Here is an 11,424-nt window from a genome sequence, read left to right as displayed (position 1 = left end):
ATATCTACTAGCTTGGCAAATTAAATATAAATATAATGGGTTTGGGGAAAGAATAGGTGGCAGTGCTCAGTTATTTTAAAATCAGTGGTTTTAAATTATTTTATAAGCTACTCTAGTGACAGCCTGTTTGAAAAACTACTCAACGGGGACAGAGCTCAGTGGTAGAACACTTGCCTAATACACAATAGCCCTAGGTTTAATCCTCAATACTATCCAAGATAAAGGGAGAGGTGTGAGATGGCTCAGTAGGTACAGACACTTGCTGCTAATCCTGATGAACTGAGATCCATCTCTGGATCCCACACCGGGGAAGGAAAGAACCCACTTCTGCAACTTTCCTATACTTCTTCATTTCACTAAGACCAAAGTATTTTAGGTTTATATCCTAAAGTAACAGTATTTTTTCATTTTAAACAATAGCATTTACCTGTCTTGATGGACCCAAGTCCCCCCAAATGATGGACCCAAGTCCCTCCAAAATGATAGATTTAAACTAAAATCCCCCAGGCCTGAGAAAAACTGTACAAGGAAGTAAAAATGAAAAATAATTCTAACTGCTAAGAACAAGCTGAGCTGACCTTTTCATGCTCCCTGCCCAAGCTGGAAATCACCCGAGAAATCCCCCCCCCACTTCTGCTGGGCACATAGCCACCGCTTGTGGTTTTTGTCTTTAAAAGAAGCTTGTAAGCTGAATTCGGGGCTTCTCTTTCTGGAGGCTCATCTGCAGACGTAATAAATCCTCATGCTTGTTGCATCTCCTGGTTTGAGCACTGAGTTATTGGGATGTGGCCTCCCATGAACGTTGGGTACCCCAGTCTGGGGGTCCAACAAAAATGCAGCTATGGAAATGGAACTCTAAGATTCTAGCTACAGTATCATGTACTAATGGGTGGCTGAAATTAACTCCAAAAATAATGAAGATGGATTATATTTCTAACAACTGAAAATGGAAAGAAATGGTAAACATAAGCATGCTGTTCATGATGCCCAGACATTCCAGATGCACTAATTATGAAAGAATCCACAATGATATTTCTAACAACTGAAAGTGGAAAGAAATGATAAGAATAAACAAGCTGTAGCTGCCCAAACATTCCAAATGCACTAATTATGAAGGAATCCAAGACCTAGTCAGCAAAAATACTACATGTCCAAAGTACACTGCTATCTGTCAAAGGATCAGAACAGTAAAAATTCTGAAAGAAAAAAATCTCCTCACCTATGGACACCAGATTGCTGTAGTTCTCCAACATCACCTCCCTGTACAAAGCCCTCTGAGCAGAGTCTAGGCATTTCCACTCATCCTGGGAGAAGTCAAAGGACACATCCGTGAAAGTCAACGGATCCTAAAACAAAAAACGACAACATGACCATGAACCCATGAACAGGATACTGGACCCATGGAAAAAAAAGAGATGATTAGTAAAGAAGTTCTGAAGTAGAGGAGCAATCTGAATTATTCAAAAGGCTATTTCAGGGCTGGAGAGATGGCTCAGCAGTTAAGAACACTGATTGTTCTTGCAGACCCAGGTTCAAATCCCAGCACTGTGTGGCAGCTAGCAACTGTCTGTAACTCCAGTTCCAGGGGATCCAACGGACCCTTCTGTGCATGACATGGGTGCACTTAACTACATGCAAGCAATACACTCATACACATAAAAAATTCAAAATAATATTTCTTTTTTCTTCCTTTTTTTTTTTCTTGAGTAAGGCCTCCTCATAGACCCAGCTCACTATGTAAAGACTGGCCTTGAACTCACAGAGATCCACCTGCCCATGCCTCCTGAACTCTGGGATTAAAGGCCTGCACACACCCTAAGTGAAAAGGATATTTCTTAATGGAATAGGTCTCCATAATCCACGCCCTAAATGTATGCAATAAAGAACAGCATCAGATCCTCCAAATTTTTGTGCAGATTATGATTTCATATAGTGTAGCACATACATAAATTACGCACTCAACATAGGAATACAATTTCCCTCCTGTATTCGTGGCATATAAGATCAGTTGAATATATTTATCCCCTGTAAAGTCACGCTGATTCATAAGTCTGCCTCATGAACTTGAATGTTTATAACCATGCACTGTAGCCCTAGCTAAAACATAGATTTTAACTTAACAGGACTTGTGGCTAGGCCTGATTTAACCTTTTGCTAAGAGGCTTTGCAGTGAGGTCAGTGACACATGTACAAAGCACAGAGAAGATCATGGCAGAAGAATAAAGGAGGAGTTAAAATGAAGAGTTCCAAGGACTGTGTGCACTCTCCCTCATCAACAAGAACAGACACAATCCTTGTGTCCTAGAACCTGTACGTAATGAAGACATCATGGATACATTAGAGCAGAAAACATTCTAAAAAAATCTTTTCATGCTACTTTCTCTTTTTAATCTTCATTTACTTACTTAAAATTTACCTAAAGGAACACACTGGCTGACTTACGCACACCACGATAAGAGGATCTGGAAACTGAGCTCCTTACCGCAGAGAGTAATGAAAACACAAAGACAAGATCCAACACTGACTGAACAATGTTCATGCTGTACACACAGATGCTTCCAAATCAGACAACTACACATGTCTAACATTTGGTAAACAGAGCACTTTTCTGAAACTGGAAGGAGCAGTAACAGAAGCAGTGTTTGGAGCTGAGTGTGATAGAAATACCCACAGAGAGAAAAGGGCCTGCTCCAGAATCTGGAAAACTTGAATACTTAGCAAACAAATGAGAAAGGTTTCTTTGTCCAAAGAAAGGAAGAAAACTACAGTGATGAAAGGAGAGATTCTGCATTAAATGTCATGATTCATGTGCTTCACTTTGTGAACTACCAGAAGAAATCTTATTCCTAATAAATTAAAAACAAGGATGTCAAAGTCTGGCATTTGGTGCAGAGCAGTTCATCCAAAGGAATCTACTCCTAGGAGACAAGAGAATACAGGTGTCAACAAACCCAACAGCACATTCCATCAGCCCTGTGATGTGGGTGGGATTAAAATGATAAGCAAAGTAAAGCAGCATCTGAATAAAACAAAATATCAGTTTTATGTACAGCTAAAACACCAATACAATGGCATATGAGGACCCAAGTCCATCTTCCTTAGGAACTGAAGATTGCCATATTTCACTTTTCACTTATCACATCAGAAACATTTTGAGATAGTTGGTCATGCACTTTTTGGACCCCCAGTCCAGGTTACCCAACATTCTCGGGAGGCCGCACCCCAATAACTCAGTCCCCAGACCAGGAGATGCAACAAGCAAGAGGATTTTATTTGGCATCTGCGCAGACGGGCTCCTGCCTCCCTCCGAAAGGAGAAGCCCTGAGCTCAGCTTACAGGCTGCTTATAAAGGCAAAAACCACAAACCACAGCGGCTTCTAAGCCAAGAAAAAGAGAAGCGGGAGGGGGGATTTTTCAGGTGATTTCCAGCTCGGGTGAAGTGCACAGAAAAGTCAGCTCTTTCTCAGCAGTTTAAAATTATTTTTCTTTTTACTTCCTTGTACAGCTTATTCTTTAGCCTGGGGGACTGTGTTTTAATCAATAACTTTATTCTTTAGCCTGGGGGACTGGATTTAAATCCATCATTCCCCCCTTTTCTTATGGCAAGATTTTAATCCTAAAATCTATAGGTCTTCTGTTCTTTTTAGAGCATGGTATTGCTGGGTAAGGACTAAGGCCTGAGTCACGGATAGTCGGTCCCTGATAAATTGTAGCAGTCTGTTGAGGATTCATGGTCTGAAGGTTAAAAGAAGAAGAATGACTAGGGGGCCTATTAGGGTGGACACTAGGGTAGTTAACCAGGGGGTTTTATTAAACCATCCTTCAAACCACCCCTGCTTGGATTCACGGTCTCTTTGTCTTTTATCTAACCTCTGGTGGAGTTTAGTCATAGAATCTCTAACAACCCCCAAGTTGTCAGCATAGAAACAACACTCTTTGCCTAGAGCTGCACAGAGTCCTCCCTCCTGGAGGAAAAGTAGATCCAGCCCCCTTCTATTTTGTAATACTACTTCTGAGAGGGAGGTCAGGGATTTTTCTGAGTGAGTGATTGACTGTTCTATTGCCCTAATGTACTCATCTACAGCCATGTGTAACGGCATAATATTGTGGTCCTTGTATTAGGGCTGCTGTTCCAGTTCCTACCCCTGCCACCACCCCCACTCCCAGAAGTATAGCTAGGGTCAGGGACACAGGCTCTCTTTTATATCTGTTTGGATGTTGCTTGAAAACTGTTCTACAGAATCTACGGGGTGGTAGACTACCCGGGGCAGGAGCTTAATCATGACATAATAATCCTGAGAGGTATTAAGGACCATACTGGTTACACAAGGAGTCAGTCCAGAGTTACATGCCCACCAAGCCCCATGTGGAGGTAGGAGATAGTAGTTGCGTTCCCCTGGGGGTACAGAAACAGTGGAGTTGCAAAGGTGGGTGTGAGTTGGAGGTGGGTTTCCTAAGCAGAGTCCAGATCCTGAGACTTCCGTAAGGGTTAAGGGGTGGGGGGGTCTCTCTATGACATTGGTTGGCTGAGGTGGTATTATCGAATGTCCCCTGTATAGCTATGCCTTCGTAGTAAGGGGGTGCTGCTGCTAAACATAGCCAACAAAATTCAGTCAGGTTGGGGTCTGTTTGTTTGATGGCCTTATATGCTCCTTGGATTAAATCGAACAATTGGTCCCCTGTGGTCGTAACCTTTTGACTTGGTGGACTGTGGGTTTGTTCTAGCAGGAAATTGGCGGGGGAAGTATTAGGAAAAGGGTTGGGGAGGTACTGTGAGGTAGCTTCAGGTGTTAAGGCTGGCAAGGGGTTTGGGTAGCTGGGGATGGGTTTTTGGATAGGCAAGACGGGGTTGGGACCTATAGCTGTTGGGTAGGAGGAGACATCTCTTCTAATAGTAAAAAGGAGGCCATCATCTGCCCGTTCCTTATATAGTCTGATTACCCAAGAATACCACCTGTCCCAATCTGTAGCCTTTTTTCCTGCTGCTGTGAATTCTACCCAGAGGGGTTTGCACCATTTACCTTGACAGGCCTGTTTATGAATAGTTTTCCACTCATCAAATTTTCCCTGCAAACGACTGTTCCCATGAGAATAATTTGCTTTTACAGTGATATAATCCCATGATGATGTCGGGGACCACGAGGTGTCCCCAGTTATTTCACATCCCCAGTTTTTGCAGTAGAAGTAGGCCCTCCCTCCACATTGGGGGTTGAGCTGTTTATCCCGGTGGTTGCCTGGGCAGACATAGAATGTTAAGGTACGCAACATGGCCCGGTGTTCATGAGGGCCACAACCCCCCACGGGTCAAGCCCCAGTCTCCGGGGGGGGCTTTCCTTGTCAGGTGCCACCTCAGTATTCCATTTTCCTTCTAAGTCCTAGGGCCCTGGTGCTCCTAAGGCTAATTTACAGAAATCTGGATACAATATAGGCCACCAAGTGCCCTTGGGTGCCATTTTGTGGGCTTCAAATACCACAATGCCCATCTGATTAATTACCCGCCAAGTGGTCAGCATAGGGAGATGGGGGCTTCCTTGACTGGGAACAAACCTACAAACAAGTAGAATCATATCTGGAGAGTCTTATTTTTAGAGGGTTGGATGTCTTGTGGAGATGCCATTTTCCAGCGTCCTCCTGGGCTGGGGCTCTTTTGGCATGGGAAGCATGGACCCAGGCCGAAATCCCGTCTACCTTGAGGGCCATGGGCATAGTCAGGAGAACCGTGTAGGGTCCTTTCCACCGTGGTTCAACAGTCTTTACGTTGTGTCTTCTCACATACACCTGATCTCCAATTTGGTAGGAGTGGGGCGTTTGTGGATTCCCAGGCCGGTAGACAGCAGCCAAAGGCCTCCAAACCTGGTTCTGGATTATCTGGAGGGCATGAAGTCTTGTTTCCAGGCTGGGGTTATCAAAAGAAGAGGGCAAGGAAGACAAGGTTACATTGAGGACAGGAGGCGGTCCTCCAAAGAGGATTTCATAGGGGGTTAGGCCATATATAGCAGGAGTATTTCTAGCCCGAAATAGGGCTAGAGGTAGGAGCTGCACCCAGTCTTTAGTGCCAGTCTCTAGAGCTAATTTGGTTAAGGTCTCTTTAATGGTTCTATTCATTCTTTCTACCTGTCCTGAACTTTGGGGTCTGTAAGCACAATGTAATTTCCAATTAATCCCCAATGCTTTGGCCATTCCCTGACTTACCTGGGAGACGAAGGCTGGGCCATTATCAGATCCAATTACCTTGGGCAGTCCGAATCAAGGGAAGATTTCTTCGATTAATTTCTTCACCACAGTCTGGGATGTTTCCTTCCGGGTGGGGAAAGCTTCAACCCACCCCAAGAAAGTGGCTATAAACACTAAGAGATATTTATAACCATACTTCCCTGGTAGGACCTCAGTAAAATCCATTTCCCAATTAGTCCCTGTTCGTGTCCCTCTTTCTCTCATGCCACATGGGACCTTTGATCTAGAAGCATTCACCAAGGAACATGAGACACAATCTCCCACTACCTTCTGGACTAGCTGGTTAAGGTCCGGGAAATAATGGAATTGTTCTTCTCTTTCTAGTAATGTTTTTAGTTTCTTGTGTCCTAGGTGTGTCCACTGGTGGAGTTGGGAGATTAACTCAAGGGCTGTCTTTTGGGGTAGTATGATTCGATCCCGATATCTCCACATTTTAGTTTCAGGATCCATCACTGCGCCCAACTCTTGGGCTACTTTTAGGTCTTGCTCGGAATAAATGAAGAGATCTTTTTCTGATTCCTCCGTGATCTCAGCCTCCGGTGACGATTGGGCGTAGAGAATACAGGTGCCCTCTGCTGCTTGGTGGGCAATTTCATCTGCCATCTGAATGCCCCGAGCAATCGGCCCCTGGTCTCGCTGATGTCCAGAGCAATGAATAATGCTGACCTTTTTAAGTAAATGCCAGATGGGACCTTTGATCTGGAAGCATTCACCAGGGAACATGAGACACAATCTCCCACTACCTTCTGGACTAGCTGGTTGAGGTCTGGGAAATAATAGAATTGTTCTTCTCTTTCTAGTAGTGTTTTTAGTTTCTTGTGTCCTAAGTGCGTCCACTGGTGGAGTTGAGAGATTAACTCAAGGGCCGCCTTTCGGGGCAGTATGATTCGATCCTGATATCTCCACATTCTAGTTTCAGGATCCATCATTACGCCCAACTCCTGGGCTACTTTTAGGTCTTGCTCGGAATAAATGAAGAGATCTTTTTCTGATTCCTCCGTGATCTCAGCCTCCGGTGACGATTGGGCGTAGAGAATACAGGTGCCCTCTGCTGCTTGGTGGGCAATTTCATCTGCCATCTGAATGCCCCGAGCAATCGGCCCCTGGTCTCGCTGATGTCCAGAGCAATGAATAATGCTGACCTTTTTAAGTAAATACAAAGCTTGTAGAAGGGCCACTATTGCTTCCTTGTTTTTAATGTCCTTACCAGCCGAGCTGAGGAGCCCCCGCCTCCGGTAAATTTCCCCATGTACATGGGCTGTGGCAAACGCATAGCGGCTATCAGTGTAGATATTGACCTTTTTGACCTTTGCTAACTTGAGGGCCTGGGTTAAAGCTTCCAGTTCTGCCCACTGGGCCGATATCCCGGCCGGCAGGGCTTGGGTGCAGATTTTCTTTTCTCTATCAACCACCGCCGCCCCCGCTTTTCACTCACCGTCCCGCAGAAAGCTGCTTCCATCCGTGTACCAAGTGGCATCCGCATCCGTCAGGGTCTGGTTGGTCAGGTCTTCCCTAGTCCCATGAGTCTCTGCAAGTATCTGCTGGCAGTCATGGGGAATCTCAGTGCCCTTTTCGGGTGCCGGTAGCAGTGTGGCGGGGTTTAGGGTGGCAGGGCTACCAAACTTGATCTGTTCTGGATTCAGTAGTAGTGCCTGATAATGGGTCACCCTGGCATTTGACAGCCATCTGTCAGGGGGCTGTCTAATGATGGACTCCACCGCATGTGGTGTTATGATAGTTAGGGGCTGACCCATGGTGAGTTTGTGTGAATCTTTTACCAGGGATGCTATTGCTGCCATGATTCTCAAGCATGGGGGCCAGCCAGTGGCCACATTGTCCAGTCTCTTTGAGAGATAAGCCACTGGCCTTTTCCAGGGTCCCAAAGTCTGAGTAAGAACTCCTTTTGCCATCCCTTTATTTTCATCTATGTATAAGATGAAAGGTTTTGTCAAGTCTGGTAATCCTAGAGCTGGAGCCGTCAACAGCGCTCTTTTTATTTTGTCAAAAGCTCTCTGGTGTTCTTCTGCCCAGACGAAAGGGGTCCCATTCTTTGTTAAAGGATATAGAGGAGCTGCTATTTCAGTGAAGCCCAGTCAGTACTACAGAATCCTGCGCTTCCCAAGAACTCTCTGAGTCCTCTAGCTGAGGTTTGTGGGGGGATAGAGGCTACCGCTTGTTTCCTGCTTTACGTTAGCCAACGTTGCCCTCCCTCCAACCTATAGCCCAAATAGTTCACCTGCTGTAGGCAGATCTGGGCTTTCTTTGCCGAGGCCCGATATCCAAGTTCCCCCAGTCTCAATAGGAGAGCCTCCGTACCTTGCAGACACTCAGCTTCTGTCTCAACCGCTAAGAGGAGGTCATCCACATATTGAAGAAGCATGATCTGTAGGTTTCTTACCGGGAATTGAGCCAAATCACGATGTAGAGCTTCATCAAACAGAGTAGGGGAGTTCTTGAATCCTTGGGGAAGTCGTGTTCAGGTTAGTTGCCCTGATATTCCAGCTTCAGGGTCCTTCCATTCGAACGCGAAGATAGGTTGGCTAACCGGGCTCAGTCTCAGACAGAAAAACGCATCCTTCAGGTCAAATACAGTATACCACCTGTGACTGGGAGGCAAGGAGCTCAGGAGATTGTAGGGATTGGGAATGGTGGGGTGTATATCTTCTATTCTCTGATTAACTTCTCTTAGGTCTTGGACTGGTCGATAATCATTCGTTCCTGGCTTTCTCACGGGGAGCAGTGGGGTGTCCAAGGGGACTGACAGGGGCGGAGTATACCTATTTGTAAAAGTCTTTGAATGTGGTGCCTGATTCCCTCTCAAGCCTCTCTGCTCATAGGGTATTGTTTGATTGAAACCGGGGTTGCAGATGGTTGTAGAGTGACCACTATTGGAGGCTGGTTGAGTGCCAGTCCCGGGCCTCCTATCTCAGCCCATGCTGAGGTGAATTTAGCTAGCTAATTAGGTATACCAGGAGTTCCTACTATCAGTCCTTCATATAACTGATGTTCATCTTCCAGTCTCAGGGTTAACACTTGTAGTGGAGCTCCATCCTTTCCTTCTAGGGTAGCTCCCTTTCTGGTGAAGTGGATGTGGGCTCCCAGCTTAGAGAGTAAATCTCTCCCAAGAAGGGGATATGGACAGTTGGGGACCAGCAGGAACGAGTGGGAGACCTGTCCCATGCTGAGGTCCACTTTTCTTTCTGTGGTCCATCTGTATGTTTTTCCTCTGGTGGCCCCTTGGACCCAGGCTGTTTTGGAACTCATGGGCCCTTCAGTTGTGGTCAAGACCGAGTGTTGGGCTCCTGTGTCGACCATGAAAGTAGTCAATTGCCCCCTTACCTTTAAAGTTACCCTGGGCTCAGGGGCAGCTCCTGGCCCCGACTGCCTTAGTCCCCTAGAGTCAGGACTGGGGTTATTTTCTTTTGAGATTTGTTCAGCTTCTTTGGACATTCTCGAGCCCAATGTCCTCTTTCTTTGCAATAGGCACATTGATCTTTGTCTACTTGAGGCCTCCTTTTGTCTCCCAGGTCCCTCCCTGGTCCTGTTCCCTGGACTACTGTGGTCAAAACTCGACTTAATTCCTTATTTCTCTTTTTCTCTCTCTTATCTTCTCTAGCTTCCTGTTCCTTTCTGATTCTGTCCTCTCTTTCCTCTAATGTTTCCCGCCTCTTATAGATTCTTTCAGCTTCTCTCACTAAGTCCTGCAAAGAGTACCCCTGAAGGTCTTCTAGCCATTGGACATTACCACGAATGTCAGGGGCTGATTGTCCTATAACGGCCATAATAAGATCTGCCTGACGCTCCTGGGCCGTGCGGTCAAAAGGGGTGTACATCCGATATCCCTCTATTAAATGCTCTAGGAACCCTGCGGGGGTTTCATTTTCCCCCTGAGTTATAGCACGTACCTTTGCCAAATTGGTTGGGCGCCTTCCGGCCCCTTTGAAACCCGCTATCAGAGTCTGGTGATAAAGACGGAGACGCTCCCTACCGGCCACAGTCTCGAGGTTCCAATTGGGTAGGGTCAGAGGAAATCCTTCATCTATTTCATTTGGGAGTAGAGTGGGTCTCCCATCCTGCCCAAGCACGTTTTTCCAGGCTTCTAGGATGACTCACTGTCTCTCCTCTGTGGTTAAAAGCACCTGGAGGAGTTGTTGGCGATTCTCCCAGCTGGTTTTGTGGGTGAGGAGGATAGACTCTATTAAAGCAGTTAGAGCCTGAGGGTCCTGAGAAAAAGAGGGGTTATGAGTTTTCCAATTATACAAGTCAGAGGCTGAAAAAGGCCAGTACTGGACCTGCTCCCCTACAGTTCGAAGGGGAAAGGCCTGGGCAGTCCAGGTTCCATCAGAGGGGCCCCTCTGTCCCTTCTCAGGCGGAGTCTACTAGACAGAGAGGGGACTGATCAGGTTTGGTAGAATCGGGAGAGGGATGAGGTTCCTGGGGTGGAGGTGCCTGCACAGGTGGATAGGGAGGTGGAGGATCAAGGAGGGTTAGGGAGGCTTGGTCCTGGGGAGGACTGGCTTTTGTTTTGTCTATTCAGGGGAAGACTGAAGGGGCACAAGGGAAGAAGTTGGATTCGGGGGAGCCGAAGGGGTAAGAGGCCCTTGATCAGTCTCTCTGGTTCCCCAAGGAGGCAGGAACAGCCGTGCCAAGGTGTGGGGTTCCGGGCCAAGTCTTCCCAGGTGACTATATAAGCCACCTGGTCCAGGTGTCCGTGTGGTCCTGGGTGGAAAATGTATTCCTTAACCTGTAAGATAGTAGCAAGGTCAAAAGTCCCATCCTTTTGCCATCCCTTCTCAAAAGAGGGCCACTCAGAGGAACAGAGACTCTGCCACTTCCTCTTTCGGACTTCCACTGATAAGTTGCACTTTTCAACCTCCAGTGATAAATTACGGGCCCGTTCCATGACCTCCTTCCAGTGTTCCAGGGTTAAGCTTAAAGGGGTAGTTAATGATTGACCCATGAGAGAGAGAGAGAGAGAGAGAGAGAGAGAGAGAGATATGAAGATGCCACTCCAAATAATAATGTCCAGTGAGTGTGCTTGTGGATGAGTACCTATCATTGCCCAGATTTTCTTCTGCGGTGGACGTGAATTTATCTGGGATTCACTCCTGGGACCCCCTTAACCTTTCATGGGAGTCTTTTAGCGGCGAGCGCCCTGTGGCTTTTATTTGCTCAACCCATGCCCTCGGG

At 46.4% G+C, this 11,424-nt stretch overlaps 2 protein-coding genes across 2 annotated transcripts in view; one reads left to right on the top strand and one right to left on the bottom strand.

Annotated features, from left to right (window-relative positions):
- Positions 1–767, top strand: part of LOC108491677 — a 6,076-nt gene extending 5,309 nt beyond the window's left edge. Inside the window, 1 exon segment of the mRNA XM_029554813.1 lies at positions 726–767. Coding sequence (XP_029410673.1) covers positions 726–767 — 42 coding nt within the window.
- Positions 768–5,547: 4,780 nt separating this feature from the next.
- Positions 5,548–11,137, bottom strand: LOC108491676. The gene is given in 6 exon segments (XM_029554812.1): positions 5,548–6,686; positions 7,169–8,335; positions 8,338–8,982; positions 8,985–9,644; positions 9,647–10,534; positions 11,125–11,137. Coding segments are annotated over 6 exon segments (4,512 nt in total).
- Positions 11,138–11,424: the final 287 nt, after the last annotated feature.

The sequence above is a fragment of the Nannospalax galili genome, unplaced genomic scaffold (assembly GCF_000622305.1).
Source record: "Nannospalax galili isolate Female #2095 unplaced genomic scaffold, S.galili_v1.0 scaffold3305, whole genome shotgun sequence".
Classification (NCBI taxonomy): Eukaryota; Metazoa; Chordata; class Mammalia; order Rodentia; family Spalacidae; genus Nannospalax; species Nannospalax galili.
Note: the sequence above shows the minus strand (reverse complement) of the source record. Positions and strands in the feature narration are given on the sequence as shown.